Here is an 18,800-nt window from a genome sequence, read left to right on the forward strand (position 1 = left end):
GGACAAATTTAATTGGAAACCCTAAAGAACAATTTACTTATGCGCAAAGTGCAATTTCAGACCCACCATGTTTGTTACCCACAATGCAGTGTTTTTCCACAATTCATTATTATTGAAGCAAAGTACAGCACAAAACAAAGGCAATTGCTGCAGCATTCAAATGCCTTATGAATATGGTTGCCACCTGTCTGGTTTTGACCCTGACACGCAGGTTTTTGGAAGAGCTGCTGGGTCAAAATTGCCTGCCTGGTTTTCCAAATTAGAAGAACCATGCAGAACTCTGAGAGATTGGCGTTGTGATGGGCCAGTCATCAATTTATCTTGCTTCTCTACTATAAGCAGTGTGACCTTAAAGACAAGGTGATATATAGGCACAGTAGGTCTGGACTGGGATTCAAAATAAGCCCTGGCATTTCAAGGATACAGAGGCCCAAACAATCCTTCACATGCCCACAGGCCCAATAAATAGTTACTGTCTATGGCAGGGCTGTCCAACTGGCGGCCCGCGGGTCGCATGTGGCCCGCAACCCCCCTCTGTGTGGCCCCCCACCTGTCTGGCTGCTTTGATGGCTTACCTTTGTGTAAGATTTAAATGGCATCAATACTGAGATTAACTGGCCCCCTGCATTGCTCACACCTCAGATTCAGTCTGTAATCCCCCTGTATTGTTTAAATATGTAATCCCCTGTGTTTTTCACACCTTTTAATCTCTGCATTGTTCACCCCCTGCAGTGTTCACACCTCAGGCTCAGATTGTAATCACCCACATTGTTCACCTCTTCACACCTACATACATTGTATGTACTACCTGTCCTATGCTGCCTGTGTGTATGGAAGCATAGGAGAGGGAGGGTATGGCACACACAGACAGCATAGGGCACACACACAGGCAGGGTAGGGCAGGCAGAGTATGACACACACAGGCAGGGTAGGGCAGGCAGAGCATGGAACACACAGGCAGCTAAGGGCAGGCAGAGTGAGGCACTCACAGGCAGGGTAGGGCAGGCACAGCATGGCACACACAGGCAGCTAAGGGCAGGCAGAGTGAGGCACTCACAAGCAGGGTAGGGCAGGCACAGCATGGCACACACAGGCAGCTAAGGGCAGGCAGAGTATGGCACACACAGGCAGGGTAGGGAAGGCAGAGTATGGCACACACAGGCAGGGTAGGGCAGGCAGAGCATGGCACACACAGGCAGGGTAGGGCAGGCAGAGTGTGGCACACACAGGCAGGGTAGGGCAGGTAGAGTATGGCACACACACAGGCATCATAGGGCAGGCAGAGTATGGCACACACAGGCAGCATAGGGCAGGTAGAGTATGGCACACACACACACAGGCAGGGTAGGGCAGGCAGAGTATGGCGCACACAGGCAGGGTAGGGCAGAGTATGGCACACACAGGTAGCATAGGGCAGGCAGAGTACTGCCTGTGTGCCATACTCTGCCTGCCCTATGCTGCCTGTGGAAGTTGAACCTGGCAGGGGTTTGTTCTGGGAGTTTGTTAGCAGTTGGAAATAGCTAAATGGTCCCTAAGGTGTGTAATTATGTGCTGGGCTACCCACAGGGGAGGAGGAGGCATATGGATTTTAGGGTGTGTCTTAATATTACATAATATAATTCTTTCACATATGAATGGCGGTTGATATCCCGAGGACCAAGCATTTGGGTTTTTGCTGCACTACCACCATTGTGATCAAATGGGTGTGGTTTAAAAAAGGGTAGTGGTCAAAACTGGCTTCCATTAGCGGCCCTCCGCCATGTATGCTAGAGAAATTCCGGCGCTTGGCACCGCAGAAGTTGGACCGCACTGGTCTATGGCATCTTACAGCATCCCCTCTGGCATTTGCCAAAATCCACAGATTGACAGTTTGGGCCTGGGGCACAGTTCCCTGGGTCATACATAGCTGGCAGTAACCATGACCATGCAGTAGCTTGTCTTCAGCTATATGCTGCACATACCTTAAGCTAAATAACAGGTTAAAGGGGTTGTTCACCTGCAAATTAACTTTTAGTATGACATAGACATTGGTATTCTGAGATAATTTGCAACTGGTTTATATTTTTTATGTCATTGTGGGTTTTTTTTTAATTCTTTAGCTTTTTGTTCAGCAGCTCTCCAGCTAGGAATTTCAGCAACTATCTGGTTGCTAGGGTCTTGTGTACCTTAACAACCATGTAGTGGTTTGAATGAGACACAGGAACATGAATAGGGCAGGATATGAATATGAATAAGGAATACTTTTAATCACAATAGTTTTTTCACTGTCGTGTCAGTGACCCCCTATTTGAAAGCTGGGAAGATGTACAAGAGGAAGGCAAATAATTCAAAAACAATAGGAATAGGACATTCTATTACATACTAAAAGCTAACTTAAAGGTGAACCATTAAGAGCAATTGCACATATAGTGATTTGTTGCCCATGAAAAATCCCCAGTCTCACAGAAGACAAAATCTCCGGGAAATACCTTGCTATCCAAATCCATTAGAATTTTGCAATTAAAAAGACTTTACATGAGGCAATCTTGCCTAATTGCATAAGAAGGCATTTTCTCTTTATAAACAGTAGACTTGGCATGGAGCAAGTTCCTTATTCCTCACAAGTGTTTTTATTTGAACATGTGAATGCTGGTAGTTAGCTGTAGCCACTGTGATTGCTATAAGCGTGTGTTGTCAGGAGGTGCTTCCGGGTACTAGAGCAAGGTTTTAAATGCAATCATATTTATAATTTAAATGTAATCAGTTTACAGTTAGTGCAGCTCAGCAGATTGCACTTTTTTAAGTGTGCCTTATTGTGCAAATGTTTGTTTAACTCACACTAGAGGGCAGTGCAGCTTTGCGTCAGTTGCAATGCCCTGTGCCAAGCTGTGGTGGTTGGCATGTGTTCTTTTACTTAGCAACACCTCTGATTTAACACCTAGCTCTGCCAAAAAAAAAATTAATCAATAGGGCACTCCTTCAGAAAATTCAAAATTTTAATAAACACCCATTAAAGAGATACTGACACCAGAAATTAAACCTTTTTTATTACATCTATCATAACATTGTCTTTGCATGACCTTCATTTTTGCCATAAAAGTATTTGCCCAATGCTTTGCTGTCTGATCCCCCATGTTACCCTATAAGGGGGCTGCCATATTTTTCCAGCAGGAGGCCGTTAGCATTAGAAGCTATAACTGACAGGCTGAGAAGGGACAGTCAGGTTGGCAAAACAGTCAGGTTTAGGAACTTCAATTATTTACAAAAGCAAATCACTCAACGAAAATCAATCAACATGACCTACTGTATAGGCAACTTTTTATGTACATTCATATTTTGAGGAGTCGTTTTTTTGTGTCAGTGTCACTTTTACACAAACCCAACGCGTTACGGCCCTCAGGAGCCTTTGTCAGGGGCATGTGCAACAAATAATGAAAATGCAGGCAACTCACACAGTCCATTATTGGCAATATACACCCCCCCCCCCCCCAGTCCATTCGGAATTAAGCGCACCAAAGTTCCTGTGTCTGAATTTTCTGAAGGAGTGCCCAAATAATTTTTTTGGGTTATTTGGAGACACTCAGGTAGTCCCCTATAGTGAGCACCCTCTTTTGGTTTTCCTTTTGGTGTACCATCCTAAACCCTGTGTTTTGTTTAACACCTAGCTCTAACTGGGTAGCTGAGTGGTCCTGAATCCCAAAATGATGCACATACAGTTTATCATTTGATCGGAATATGGTCGCAGTGGAGTCCAGTTTTAAGGCATTTAGTGGTGATGCTGATGGGGTGGTACCTATTTCAAAACTAAAGTAGTGCTTACAATGGCTAATAAGGATAGAGGGACATCAAGTAATGTTCCATTATAAGCCAAACGTTAGAAAAGTATAGATAATAATAGAATCAGTATGTGAGTGCTAGTGACAAAACTTTTATAACTGGGCCCTACAGTAATATCATGTTAGTGAAATGTTTCATGAAACTACTTATCCAGTGCCCGAATTGGCTCCCCAATACCTTCTTGGCCCCCCAACAATTGCACAGTCTGCTTCCTATATAGGCATGCCACTGGTGGGTTTTGTTGTATACATAGATTGTTTGTTGCTTTCTGGTACATTCTTTGAGGGCATGTACTGTATATTTGGAACCATATCTAAGATACAGAAGTTAATAAAATATCCAGGATAACCATATTTAATTAAAAATGTGTAGAGTTAGCATTTTGCTTTATAAATAGCTGAAATCATCTGAAATGTGTATGGATAAATCTGTTCCTGGTAACTTTAATTTTCGGAATAAACAGGATAATGCATAATGCTCATCAGCCTAAAACATATAGAATGACTGTTTTCTGACATACAGAAATACCTGCACTGTGATCTCCCATCTGGCAGAAACAGGGTTGGACTGGGCTGGCTGGCACCAAGAAAAAGAAACCCGGGGGGCCCCAGCCCTCATGGGCCCCGCAGCCCCTCCACCCCAACCACTGCCTCTGCCAAATGCAGGCCAACCCACCCCCACTCCCCCATCATGGCCACAAGCAGTAACTGTGGTACGCAGTGGAGGGGTTTGACATCACAACTGGGGTAGGGGGCCCCCAGGTAGCAGTCCCAGTGGGACAGAAAAAGCCTCTGTAACCATACACATCCCTATATTGTATAATGAGCTATATTTAATTAGGATTTAGGAAATATAACTGCAGCACTGGTAGACTCAACATTTATTTAAAAAACTTAAAAATACAATTATGCTACAACATGTCAAAACACTGCATTGGTTAGTAAGTACATATGAAACACAGAACAATTTTTCAGTTATTTAAAGGGTTTCTGGATCAGTTGCAGCAGCTGCACTTCTCATTCCCTGGTGCACACTGGCAGCCCTTGCTGCATTTACTGCACTCAGTCGGACAGCATGAACAGCAGCCTGTGGGAAAGAGAAACCATCAGAATCAGGGTAATAAGTAACAGAAGTCTCATGAGGAGTAGGCACTCTGGCATATTAACATCATAGATCCCAGAAAAAGCAGGTATTGCCACTGGCATATAAACCACAGACAAACAAACAACATTTTTGGATCTCCCTTTCATTAACTTGTTTCCTATATTTATCGCTTAGTGGCAAATTTGTAGTCAAAAAAAGCGAAAAGCTAATATGTTTTAACAACTGTCCTTCATCCCCCTTTCCATTCCTAAAGATGAATAAAGTTGGTTTGCGTTTGGTTTTTCATACAGACACTAGTACTTACTTTTCTTGCAGCTAGTGCACTTGCAGTTTGCGCATTTGCAGGAATCTCCGCAAGAACAGGTAGCACCTAGATTTAAAAACAGAGAGCCCATTAAAGACTGCAGGACAAACCAAAACCTACCTGTATAAAGAAGCCTATCTAATGTACCATGAATTACCTCAATTCAACATATAATGAAAGACAACAACCAGTTCTCCCCAGCAACATTGTTTTCTAAATTGTAAGTTATAAAGCTTTTGCAGGCTGAGCCCTTTATCCCTCCAGTTTTATTATATTTATTGAAAGCCCCCTGTTTACATAATGTAATTGTAATGCACTGCTTAACCTACTGGTACTGTATATATAAATAAATGATGGTGATGAAACAAAGCCTTATATAATGTTCATCAGTTTAAAATTTAGCAGTACAAATTACACAACTAACAGTTCTTGACACAACAGTGCCATATATAATATTGCTGCAACTAAACTAAGCTGCAATAGGGCTTGGTTTAATAAACCCAAATGTACCCTATTGTATTTTTAGAGATCAGCCATAGTTGTTCTCACCTAAGTATTAAAATGAGCACCATCTGGTAGCCGAATTAAATAACATTTACTTCTCTATAAAGAACAATGCGTAATCAATGCCCCTGTTTTACTGCCAGAACAAGTTATTCCATAAGGTATCCCCTAACCCCAAGACAAGAGCATTTCCCTTAGAGTCATGAACAATATCTGCTTACCATTTGCACAGTCGCAGCTCTGAGGGTCCATTGCTTCTCAGATTAGTAACAATCAATGTGCGTCTCTAATGATTCTGTGGGAAGCTGTGTAAAGGCTACTGCTGTGACTCCTCTTTATACACAAAGCCTGTGGCTGAGTGCAAAGGAGCAGAGACACCACCCCCTGCAGCACGTGTGCACTGCCACAGCACAAACAAACCGTCAGCAGCAGTGTGCACACTGCATACTCATAGCACAGACAGAGCCGAGTGCATTGTAGCTCAGAAGTCAACCTAACAGCAGTCTTAGGAAGGAATGAGAGAACATTGAACACCCAGTTTCTATACAATAGTCATTTCCAGCATTGTTACTTTTTTCTTATATGTATGTGTTTGTGTTCTCAGACGTGTTAAGGTGGCCACCATAGGCAGAATTCAGTTACCTACTCCTTCCCCAATTTTCTGAAATATCTTTTACAACCTTTTTCCACAAATTCTTTCTCTTTCTCTACTTTTCCCATACCCTAGCTTCTCCTATTCACCCTGAACACTAGCTATGTATGGGCACCCCTGGCGGGCCAATGCGACTGATATCTGTCCTAAAATTTGCCAGATGCCGATTGGGCAGGTTTGATTCTCTGTCGGATCATGGACCACATCGGCTCGTTGATGTGGTCCTTGGTCTGATGGCACCTTTAGGTGGGCATATCGGGAAAAGATCCATCTACTGTACAGCGCTGCGTACATAAGTAGCGATTTATAAATAAAGATATACATACATACATGTATGGCCACCTTAAGATATGATTACTTTTACACATAGCAAGTGTCCAGGGTGAATAGGAGAAGCTAGGGTATGGGTAAAAGTAGAGAAAGAATTTGTGGAAAATGGTTGTAAAAGATTTTAGAAAAGTGGGGAAGGAGTAGGATAAGAGGTAGGGGGCTGGAATTATATCAATATATAGAACAGGGACTGAATGGGGTCAATAAAGGGCAGCTATCACATCAATAATGAGCTGGACAGTTGCTCGTTATGCATATGAGTGTGCTTCAACGTGGCCGCCTGCACTGCGGGCTCCCTTATGATGCATAATATAGAACAGTGCTGTCCAACTTCTGTGGTGCCGAGGGCCGGAATTTCTCTAGCATACATGGTGGAGGGCCGCTAATGGAAGCCAGTTTTGACCACTCCCCTTTTTGAAACCACACCCACTTCAAACCACACCTATTTTATCACAATGGTGGTAGCACAGCAAAATCCCAAATGCTTGGTGCTTACTGTGGGGATATCAACCATCATTCATATGTGAAAGAATTATGTCATATTAAGACATACCCTTAAATTCCATATGCCTTCTCCTCCCCTGTGGATAGCAGAGCAACCCCCAGTACATAATTACACACCTTAGGGACCATTTAATGGTTATTTCCAACTGCTAACAAACTCCCAAAAACCCCTGCCAGGTTCAAACATAAAAATACCAACAGAACAATGGAAAAATATCTACAATTCAATACACAAATCCTTTTCAGCATCTAAAACCCAAGAATTCACATACAAATTAACCACTCGATGGTACTATACTCCTACCCGACTGAAACAAATGTTTCCCACAGCCCAAGACTGCTGCTGGAGATGCCTTCAACACCAAGGCACTTATAGCCACATTTGGTATCACTGCGATGTATTGAAAGAATACTGGAAAGAAGTTACCACAATAACGGAAAAGGTCATGCAGGAAAATTTCAAAAATGTCAAAAACCCCTGCCAGGTTCACCTCCCACAAGCAGCATAAGGCAAGCAGAGTATGGCACACACAGGCAGCACTCTGCCTTTCCTATGCTGTCTGTGTGTGCCATACTCTGCCTGCCCTACCCTGCCTGTGTGTGCCATACTCTGCCTGCCCTACCCTGCCTGTGTGTGTGCCATACTCTGCCTGCCCTACCCTGCCTGTGTGTGCGCCATACTCTGCCTGCCCTACCCTGCCTGTGTGTGCCATACTCTGCCTGCCATACCCTGCCTGTGTGTGCCATACTCTGCCTGCCCTACCCTGCCTGTGTGTGCCATACTCTGCCTGACATACCCTCCCTGCCCTATGCTCCCTGTGTGTGCCATACAGTACCTATGTCTGAGGTGTGAAGAAGTGAACAATGGGGGTGATTACAGCCTGAGCCTGAGGTGTGAACACTGCAGGGGGTGAACAATGCAGAAACTAAAAGGTGTGAAAAACACAGGGGATTACATGTTTAAACAATACAGGAGGATTACAGCCTGAATCTGAGGTGAGAACCATGCAGGGAGCCAGTTAATCTCAGTACTGATACCATTTAAAGCTTACACAAAGGTAAGCCATCAAAGCAGCCAGACAGGTGGGGGGCCACACAGAGGGGGGTCGCCAGTTGGACCGCGGGCCGCCAGTTGGACAGCACTGATATAGAACATTGTAACGTAGGTTGAAAAAAGACACATGTTCATCAAGTTTAACCCTTTAAGTCTATTCAAAACCTCATTCAGAAGAAGGCAACCCCCCCCTCAACTGAAGCCTCTGCAATTTGCCTCAGTGGGAAAAATTCCCTCCTTGCCCCAAGATGTGATCCTTGTTCTGACAGGATTTTAAAACCTGCCCGATTGATATATGGCAAGTTGTTGTCCAGATATCAGTCGGATAGGCCAGCAGGAGGCCGTTAGCATTAGAAGCTATAACTGACAGGCTGAGAAGGGACAGTCAGGTTGGCAAAACAGTCAGGTTTAGGAACTTCAATTATTTACAAAAGCAAATCACTCAACGAAAATCAATCAACATGACCTACTGTATAGGCAACTTTTTATGTACATTCATATTTTGAGGAGTCGTTTTTTTGTGTCAGTGTCACTTTTACACAAACCCAACGCGTTACGGCCCTCAGGAGCCTTTGTCAGGGGCATGTGCAACAAATAATGAAAATGCAGGCAACTCACACAGTCCATTATTGGCAATATACACCCCCCCCCCCCCCCCCAGTCCATTCGGAATTAAGCGCACCAAAGTTCCTGTGTCTGAATTTTCTGAAGGAGTGCCCAAATAATTTTTTTGGGTTATTTGGAGACACTCAGGTAGTCCCCTATAGTGAGCACCCTCTTTTGGTTTTCCTTTTGGTGTACCATCCTAAACCCTGTGTTTTGTTTAACACCTAGCTCTAACTGGGTAGCTGAGTGGTCCTGAATCCCAAAATGATGCACATACAGTTTATCATTTGATCGGAATATGGTCGCAGTGGAGTCCAGTTTTAAGGCATTTAGTGGTGATGCTGATGGGGTGGTACCTATTTCAAAACTAAAGTAGTGCTTACAATGGCTAATAAGGATAGAGGGACATCAAGTAATGTTCCATTATAAGCCAAACGTTAGAAAAGTATAGATAATAATAGAATCAGTATGTGAGTGCTAGTGACAAAACTTTTATAACTGGGCCCTACAGTAATATCATGTTAGTGAAATGTTTCATGAAACTACTTATCCAGTGCCCGAATTGGCTCCCCAATACCTTCTTGGCCCCCCAACAATTGCACAGTCTGCTTCCTATATAGGCATGCCACTGGTGGGTTTTGTTGTATACATAGATTGTTTGTTGCTTTCTGGTACATTCTTTGAGGGCATGTACTGTATATTTGGAACCATATCTAAGATACAGAAGTTAATAAAATATCCAGGATAACCATATTTAATTAAAAATGTGTAGAGTTAGCATTTTGCTTTATAAATAGCTGAAATCATCTGAAATGTGTATGGATAAATCTGTTCCTGGTAACTTTAATTTTCGGAATAAACAGGATAATGCATAATGCTCATCAGCCTAAAACATATAGAATGACTGTTTTCTGACATACAGAAATACCTGCACTGTGATCTCCCATCTGGCAGAAACAGGGTTGGACTGGGCTGGCTGGCACCAAGAAAAAGAAACCCGGGGGGCCCCAGCCCTCATGGGCCCCGCAGCCCCTCCACCCCAACCACTGCCTCTGCCAAATGCAGGCCAACCCACCCCCACTCCCCCATCATGGCCACAAGCAGTAACTGTGGTACGCAGTGGAGGGGTTTGACATCACAACTGGGGTAGGGGGCCCCCAGGTAGCAGTCCCAGTGGGACAGAAAAAGCCTCTGTAACCATACACATCCCTATATTGTATAATGAGCTATATTTAATTAGGATTTAGGAAATATAACTGCAGCACTGGTAGACTCAACATTTATTTAAAAAACTTAAAAATACAATTATGCTACAACATGTCAAAACACTGCATTGGTTAGTAAGTACATATGAAACACAGAACAATTTTTCAGTTATTTAAAGGGTTTCTGGATCAGTTGCAGCAGCTGCACTTCTCATTCCCTGGTGCACACTGGCAGCCCTTGCTGCATTTACTGCACTCAGTCGGACAGCATGAACAGCAGCCTGTGGGAAAGAGAAACCATCAGAATCAGGGTAATAAGTAACAGAAGTCTCATGAGGAGTAGGCACTCTGGCATATTAACATCATAGATCCCAGAAAAAGCAGGTATTGCCACTGGCATATAAACCACAGACAAACAAACAACATTTTTGGATCTCCCTTTCATTAACTTGTTTCCTATATTTATCGCTTAGTGGCAAATTTGTAGTCAAAAAAAGCGAAAAGCTAATATGTTTTAACAACTGTCCTTCATCCCCCTTTCCATTCCTAAAGATGAATAAAGTTGGTTTGCGTTTGGTTTTTCATACAGACACTAGTACTTACTTTTCTTGCAGCTAGTGCACTTGCAGTTTGCGCATTTGCAGGAATCTCCGCAAGAACAGGTAGCACCTAGATTTAAAAACAGAGAGCCCATTAAAGACTGCAGGACAAACCAAAACCTACCTGTATAAAGAAGCCTATCTAATGTACCATGAATTACCTCAATTCAACATATAATGAAAGACAACAACCAGTTCTCCCCAGCAACATTGTTTTCTAAATTGTAAGTTATAAAGCTTTTGCAGGCTGAGCCCTTTATCCCTCCAGTTTTATTATATTTATTGAAAGCCCCCTGTTTACATAATGTAATTGTAATGCACTGCTTAACCTACTGGTACTGTATATATAAATAAATGATGGTGATGAAACAAAGCCTTATATAATGTTCATCAGTTTAAAATTTAGCAGTACAAATTACACAACTAACAGTTCTTGACACAACAGTGCCATATATAATATTGCTGCAACTAAACTAAGCTGCAATAGGGCTTGGTTTAATAAACCCAAATGTACCCTATTGTATTTTTAGAGATCAGCCATAGTTGTTCTCACCTAAGTATTAAAATGAGCACCATCTGGTAGCCGAATTAAATAACATTTACTTCTCTATAAAGAACAATGCGTAATCAATGCCCCTGTTTTACTGCCAGAACAAGTTATTCCATAAGGTATCCCCTAACCCCAAGACAAGAGCATTTCCCTTAGAGTCATGAACAATATCTGCTTACCATTTGCACAGTCGCAGCTCTGAGGGTCCATTGCTTCTCAGATTAGTAACAATCAATGTGCGTCTCTAATGATTCTGTGGGAAGCTGTGTAAAGGCTACTGCTGTGACTCCTCTTTATACACAAAGCCTGTGGCTGAGTGCAAAGGAGCAGAGACACCACCCCCTGCAGCACGTGTGCACTGCCACAGCACAAACAAACCGTCAGCAGCAGTGTGCACACTGCATACTCATAGCACAGACAGAGCCGAGTGCATTGTAGCTCAGAAGTCAACCTAACAGCAGTCTTAGGAAGGAATGAGAGAACATTGAACACCCAGTTTCTATACAATAGTCATTTCCAGCATTGTTACTTTTTTCTTATATGTATGTGTTTGTGTTCTCAGACGTGTTAAGGTGGCCACCATAGGCAGAATTCAGTTACCTACTCCTTCCCCAATTTTCTGAAATATCTTTTACAACCTTTTTCCACAAATTCTTTCTCTTTCTCTACTTTTCCCATACCCTAGCTTCTCCTATTCACCCTGAACACTAGCTATGTATGGGCACCCCTGGCGGGCCAATGCGACTGATATCTGTCCTAAAATTTGCCAGATGCCGATTGGGCAGGTTTGATTCTCTGTCGGATCATGGACCACATCGGCTCGTTGATGTGGTCCTTGGTCTGATGGCACCTTTAGGTGGGCATATCGGGAAAAGATCCATCTACTGTACAGCGCTGCGTACATAAGTAGCGATTTATAAATAAAGATATACATACATACATGTATGGCCACCTTAAGATATGATTACTTTTACACATAGCAAGTGTCCAGGGTGAATAGGAGAAGCTAGGGTATGGGTAAAAGTAGAGAAAGAATTTGTGGAAAATGGTTGTAAAAGATTTTAGAAAAGTGGGGAAGGAGTAGGATAAGAGGTAGGGGGCTGGAATTATATCAATATATAGAACAGGGACTGAATGGGGTCAATAAAGGGCAGCTATCACATCAATAATGAGCTGGACAGTTGCTCGTTATGCATATGAGTGTGCTTCAACGTGGCCGCCTGCACTGCGGGCTCCCTTATGATGCATAATATAGAACAGTGCTGTCCAACTTCTGTGGTGCCGAGGGCCGGAATTTCTCTAGCATACATGGTGGAGGGCCGCTAATGGAAGCCAGTTTTGACCACTCCCCTTTTTGAAACCACACCCACTTCAAACCACACCTATTTTATCACAATGGTGGTAGCACAGCAAAATCCCAAATGCTTGGTGCTTACTGTGGGGATATCAACCATCATTCATATGTGAAAGAATTATGTCATATTAAGACATACCCTTAAATTCCATATGCCTTCTCCTCCCCTGTGGATAGCAGAGCAACCCCCAGTACATAATTACACACCTTAGGGACCATTTAATGGTTATTTCCAACTGCTAACAAACTCCCAAAAACCCCTGCCAGGTTCAAACATAAAAATACCAACAGAACAATGGAAAAATATCTACAATTCAATACACAAATCCTTTTCAGCATCTAAAACCCAAGAATTCACATACAAATTAACCACTCGATGGTACTATACTCCTACCCGACTGAAACAAATGTTTCCCACAGCCCAAGACTGCTGCTGGAGATGCCTTCAACACCAAGGCACTTATAGCCACATTTGGTATCACTGCGATGTATTGAAAGAATACTGGAAAGAAGTTACCACAATAACGGAAAAGGTCATGCAGGAAAATTTCAAAAATGTCAAAAACCCCTGCCAGGTTCACCTCCCACAAGCAGCATAAGGCAAGCAGAGTATGGCACACACAGGCAGCACTCTGCCTTTCCTATGCTGTCTGTGTGTGCCATACTCTGCCTGCCCTACCCTGCCTGTGTGTGCCATACTCTGCCTGCCCTACCCTGCCTGTGTGTGTGCCATACTCTGCCTGCCCTACCCTGCCTGTGTGTGCGCCATACTCTGCCTGCCCTACCCTGCCTGTGTGTGCCATACTCTGCCTGCCATACCCTGCCTGTGTGTGCCATACTCTGCCTGCCCTACCCTGCCTGTGTGTGCCATACTCTGCCTGACATACCCTCCCTGCCCTATGCTCCCTGTGTGTGCCATACAGTACCTATGTCTGAGGTGTGAAGAAGTGAACAATGGGGGTGATTACAGCCTGAGCCTGAGGTGTGAACACTGCAGGGGGTGAACAATGCAGAAACTAAAAGGTGTGAAAAACACAGGGGATTACATGTTTAAACAATACAGGAGGATTACAGCCTGAATCTGAGGTGAGAACCATGCAGGGAGCCAGTTAATCTCAGTACTGATACCATTTAAAGCTTACACAAAGGTAAGCCATCAAAGCAGCCAGACAGGTGGGGGGCCACACAGAGGGGGGTCGCCAGTTGGACCGCGGGCCGCCAGTTGGACAGCACTGATATAGAACATTGTAACGTAGGTTGAAAAAAGACACATGTTCATCAAGTTTAACCCTTTAAGTCTATTCAAAACCTCATTCAGAAGAAGGCAACCCCCCCCTCAACTGAAGCCTCTGCAATTTGCCTCAGTGGGAAAAATTCCCTCCTTGCCCCAAGATGTGATCCTTGTTCTGACAGGATTTTAAAACCTGCCCGATTGATATATGGCAAGTTGTTGTCCAGATATCAGTCGGATAGGCCAGCTGGAGTGCCCCATACATGGGCCGATAAGCTGCCGACTTGGACTGAAGGGGCTGAATAAGCAGATTCAGCCTGTGTATGGTCACTTTAACTTAAAACTCCAAAAAACCAATATGAGTCTGACACTTTGGCCAGTGACACATGCAGTGACCCCAGACATTTTGTCACCCAAACATTTTAGTAGCTCAGCTGCTGGGTGAAATAAACACCAAGACCAAGAAGTGACATAACTCCAGAGGTGGAACTGATTAAGGGTAAAAAATAGCTGTATCATTGGGGCTGGATTGGGGAGATCACAACAGCATTTTTTCTGGGTACCCAAGCAGAGTACCTGTGGACTGCCACACAGTCAGAGAATTGGGGAGACTTTCTACCCGAAACCCAACCTCTATGCGGGTATCCCATGGGCACCTGACTGGATGCAGGTCTCTAGTTGGAACTGTTACTGCAATATGTATAACATGTGCTTCTGACAGCCCTATGGGGAGGCTAGTTAATTTACTGTCTGTGCTGTGCCGAGATGTAAGCCTTTTTTGTTTGCACCCCCAATCAGGCCAATCTGAACCATGGCCTGTTATACACTAGATTCATGCTGTTATACCCCCTATCTGCCAAATTAGTGCCCTTTCAGCTAAACCACCTGAATGAAGACCTCAAATAAAAAAAAAACATTATTCTGGCTAAATGTATCTATGGGGTGAACTCACCTAGATTAAAGAGCCCAGGTACACAATCCTCAAACCCTTCATCTTATAGGAAAGTTTCAGACCAAATCACCTCATAAATGAGAATAGACTGGCATTATAAATTCATGCTTTGCAATTCAGATACTGATAACTTGGACTCTACTGCGGTCGGTGTGAAAGAGTGTGTTATATCATAGGACCATAGGGCCTTAGTGTGGCCTGTTACATTGGATTCTTTTTTTTGCATATTTCTGGTTGGCTTTTAAAGGTCAATAGGCAAATGGGGCAGGGTGGGAGAGTTTTTTTGCTTTAAAATGTAACCAGTTGTTTTGTATGACTTGACAGGTGCATGTGGCTCTGAAATGTTGCCTGCCTTTTCTTCATTTTTTCATTAAAACCTTTGTTATGGTGTGCAAAGCATTTTTGTATCTATATATATAAATATATACAAAGCAGAGTTTAAAATTCAAGCGGTAAAGTTTATTGGTTCCAACGTTTCAGTCCTATACTGGGACTTTCGTCAGGGAATGTCAAAAGTCCAAGTATAGAACTGAAACGTCGGAACCAATAAACTTCACCGCTTGAATTTTGAACTCTGCTTTGCCTCTGTGCTCAATTATGAAAATCCTATGAGTGCTGACAATCTGTGCAATATTTAACTTTATGCTCTGGCACCTAGGTATCGCTAATTATGGTGTGCTCCCCACTCTGGACTCTATATATATATACTGTATATATATATATATATACAGTATATATATACATATATATACAGAAGAACTTGTTTTCAGAAATTGTTTTCAGAAGGACTTGTAAGTTACTCCTAGCCAGTGACAGCAGAGCCTACCTTGAAAATGAACACATCACATGTTAACATATACATGCTGAATCATCTTTTTTTTATTATGACAAACTTAACAAAGAAGTATATATGTATCACAAATTTTGGCAGTCAAGTTGGTCAGGTCCCCTTAACCCATAATGATAAGGTTACAGCATATTACTAACTAGACTTGTGCGAACTATTTAGGAAAAACTGGAGATTTATGAAAAATCATAACATTCGACAAACTGAATTTCAAATATAAAGCCAGATTCGTGTCACAAGAAACTGACAACTATTTGCCAGTTTCTACTGCATTTGGTTATGTAGAAATTTTAGTAGCTGTTGCAGGACTACAAGTAATCATTTACCCCAAATGTTACCCTAAGTGACCTTCATAATTAGTCCTCTACCCACTGCTCAGTGGCTGCCTTGAGAGGGGGCAGCCCCACACTTTTGGATCCTATGCAAGATTTTACAATTACACAAAAGTACTGCGGTTACAAATCAAACACATCAGAGTAAGTAAATGAATGTATTATAAAGCTGTCCAATTGCAGAAGCAAAGTCGATCAGTTACAGCAGCTGCACTTCTTGCTTTCCTTTTCACAGTGGCAGCCCTTGCTGCATTTACTGCACTCAGCTGGACAGCAGGAACAGCAGCCTGTGTGGGAAGAGGATAAAGTTCAGGCAGAGTAAAAAAAGCAAGACTGAGCAAGGATAAACATCTTACATAAACAGCAGAAAAGCAAATTTGTTTTGACTAAACTGCCATAGAAATTAGTCTCTCCTATGGTCATCTGTGGCTTGAAGCCAGCCACCATTAAGTTACAGGTAATACTCAAATATGTTCAGCATAAGTGAGTTAAAGGCATTCTGCATTCTTAAAACGAAAAAGAGATTCATTATGCTATCAAAATATGCAGTTAAAGTATGATTTTACACTTATAGGCTGTTTACTCTGATGATTTTTTGGGTCAGATTTGTTTGCATGACAATTTTTCTATTGAAATTTACATAGAGAAATTAATAAAACACAGATCATATTATTTTCAAGTTCAGTATTCAACTCATCTATCAGGGATACTATGCAGCACATTATTCTGTAATCGCAGCATAAAACACCCATAGGTTCAGGTGTGGGATCCATTATTCGGAAACCCGTTATCCAAAAAGTTCAGAATTAAGGAAAGGCCATAGACTCCATTGTAAGCAAATAATTCTAATTTTGAAAAAGTATATGCTTTTTCTCTGTAATAATAAAACAGTACCTTGTACTTGATCCCAACTAAGATATAATTAATCCTTACTGGAGGCAAAACTATCCTATTGGGTTTAATTAATGTTTAAATTATTTTGTATCAGACTTAAGGTAAAAACATCAAAATTACAGAAAGATTCCTATTCAGGAAAACCCCTGGTCCCAAGCATTCTGGATAACAGATCCCATACATGTAGAAATCTTCAGCCATCCCATGGGCTAAAAAGAGAGACTCTACATTGACAAAATTACCAGATAGTTGTTCTTAGGGACATAGTAGTGTGTTAGACCTGGGATAACTCTCACAATATTGCAACTAGCAAGGAAGAAAGGAACTGATATCCACTCAGGCCTTTGTATCTAGTTCCTCCAATAAGCACCACTTACTTTTCTTGCAAGATGTGCACTTGCAATTGCTGCATACACATTTATTTGCACAGGAGCAGGAAGCACCTAGAAAAAAGATAAGAAAGATGTTTTCAGCAAGTGGAAGAAACATAGAACAACACCAAAGATAGATTATTATGGGTTACTGCACCTGGGCAAAATAAGTGTAAAGAGAATATGTAACTTCTACCTGCTGTGTCCTTTTATTAAAAATGCTGTCCTGAAATATCCCTTTTCATTAGAAAATGGACCTCCTGCTGTCTCTTTTTTATCTTTTTATGGGTGTATGGACTGCTGCACCCACATGTTGTGTCCCTTTTCTGAACCATTTAATGTTATTTGTTTTATAGCAGAACACCATGCCTACCTCCCTGTACCTTGAAGTTTGGCACACAAGGCAGCAGAGGGAGTGGGTAAAGAACATCCAAATGTGGCCCTTGTCTCCCTTTGGCCCTTGCATCCCTGTACTTTCTCTTGTATAGAATATTGGATTTACTAATGAGGGGCCACATTTAGGAAAGGGTAAATCAGAGTAAACAAAGAGTTTTCACTCTCTGATATATTTGCCCTTAAAACCTTTACCAGTTAAGAGAGTTGGCAAGTTCCCTTCTGTACAACTCTAGAAAAATGTCCACTCTATTTCCACTCTTTCATAATTATATCCCAGAAAAGGGGTCTTTACTTAATTTAGATCTCTATATTTAGTCTACAAAAAAATATTAAATACCTTAAATAAACCCAATAGGATTGTTTGCCTCCAATAAGGATTTATTATATCTTATCAAGGATCAAATACAATGTACTGTTTTTTATTATTATAAAAAAAGAAATCATTTTTAACATTCTGAGTTATTTAATTAAATGAACTTATGACAGATGGCCTTCTTTTAATTTAAAGTTTCCTGGAGAGGGGGTTTCTGGATAACAGCTTCCATATATCAGTAATGCCCAGTCTATAGCCTTACAGTTGTGAGCAACAGTAGTTGAAAATATAAGTTACTTCTCTTTTACACATGGAATAAACATATTTAATTTATGTGCATTGATCTCTAAGAAGACTTATCTTTAATTATAATGATGTATGGCACAGTACAGCTGCCATATCAAATAAACCTATAAATTTTATCTAGTTTAGGAATCTTCTCCATAAACACTTACCTGTTTCACAATTGCAGTCCTGGGGGTCCATGTTATGCAGTATATAGGTGGTTTTTCTCTGTATTGTGCTCTGCTATGCTCTGGGAAGCTGTATGAAGGGTAGGGCTCAGTAGCTAGTTTTTATACACAATGTGAGGCTGAGTGCAAGATGAAGACATCATATAAACACACCCCCTGTACCACGTGTGCACAGTCACAGCGTAAACAGAGCTGAGTGAAAAATGGATGCCTGGGGTTAGTTACCCAATGTAACTGCTGTGTCAGTCTGGGAGAGTGTGAATCAGCACGAATGATAGCCTAGTGACTGTCAGGAGCAGTTTTGATGTGATTGCTTAGCAGTCACACAACCAACTCTTGCAAGCTCTTTAGTGCATCTTGTTTCGCAGACATTACAGAGACACTTGCATTTTCAAGAAATTATGCTAGT

The 18,800-nt window shown here is 42.1% G+C and overlaps 3 protein-coding genes across 3 annotated transcripts; all 3 read right to left on the reverse strand.

Moving 5' to 3' along the window:
- Positions 1-4,679: 4,679 nt before the first annotated feature.
- On the reverse strand, positions 4,680-6,056 carry LOC100495370 (metallothionein-like). Its single transcript, XM_031900768.1, has 3 exons — positions 5,950-6,056; positions 5,225-5,290; positions 4,680-4,902 (listed from the first exon to the last, which is right to left on the reverse strand). Exons 1-3 carry the CDS (start codon positions 5,978-5,980, stop codon positions 4,811-4,813), a joined length of 189 nt encoding a protein of 62 aa, XP_031756628.1. The 5' UTR covers positions 5,981-6,056; the 3' UTR covers positions 4,680-4,810.
- A 4,081-nt stretch (positions 6,057-10,137) lies between these two features.
- Positions 10,138-11,514, reverse strand: LOC116410391 (metallothionein-like). Its single transcript, XM_031900769.1, has 3 exons — positions 11,408-11,514; positions 10,683-10,748; positions 10,138-10,360 (listed from the first exon to the last, which is right to left on the reverse strand). Exons 1-3 carry the CDS (start codon positions 11,436-11,438, stop codon positions 10,269-10,271), a joined length of 189 nt encoding a protein of 62 aa, XP_031756629.1. The 5' UTR covers positions 11,439-11,514; the 3' UTR covers positions 10,138-10,268.
- Positions 11,515-15,622: 4,108 nt separating this feature from the next.
- Positions 15,623-18,456, reverse strand: mt4 (metallothionein 4). The gene is given in 3 exon segments (NM_001171679.1): positions 15,623-16,231; positions 17,216-17,281; positions 18,374-18,456. Coding segments are annotated over 3 exon segments (189 nt in total). The 5' UTR covers positions 18,405-18,456; the 3' UTR covers positions 15,623-16,139.
- Positions 18,457-18,800: the final 344 nt, after the last annotated feature.

This window comes from Xenopus tropicalis, chromosome 4 (genome assembly GCF_000004195.4).
Source record: "Xenopus tropicalis strain Nigerian chromosome 4, UCB_Xtro_10.0, whole genome shotgun sequence".
NCBI lineage: Eukaryota > Metazoa > Chordata > Amphibia > Anura > Pipidae > Xenopus > Xenopus tropicalis.

What these genes read in the sequence shown, in the direction of transcription:
- LOC116410391 (XM_031900769.1), bottom strand. Translation starts at nt 11,438, where the DNA reads ATGGACCCTCAGAGCTGCGACTGTGCAAATG. An exon ending in GAGCTGCGACTGTGCAAATG is followed by an intron (nt 10,749 to 11,407) that starts GTAAGCAGATAT and finishes TTTTAAATCTAG; the next exon opens with GTGCTACCTGTTCTTGCGGA. An exon ending in GTGCACTAGCTGCAAGAAAA is followed by an intron (nt 10,361 to 10,682) that starts GTAAGTACTAGT and finishes TCTTTCCCACAG; the next exon opens with GCTGCTGTTCATGCTGTCCG.
- LOC100495370 (XM_031900768.1), bottom strand. Translation starts at nt 5,980, where the DNA reads ATGGACCCTCAGAGCTGCGACTGTGCAAATG. An exon ending in GAGCTGCGACTGTGCAAATG is followed by an intron (nt 5,291 to 5,949) that starts GTAAGCAGATAT and finishes TTTTAAATCTAG; the next exon opens with GTGCTACCTGTTCTTGCGGA. An exon ending in GTGCACTAGCTGCAAGAAAA is followed by an intron (nt 4,903 to 5,224) that starts GTAAGTACTAGT and finishes TCTTTCCCACAG; the next exon opens with GCTGCTGTTCATGCTGTCCG.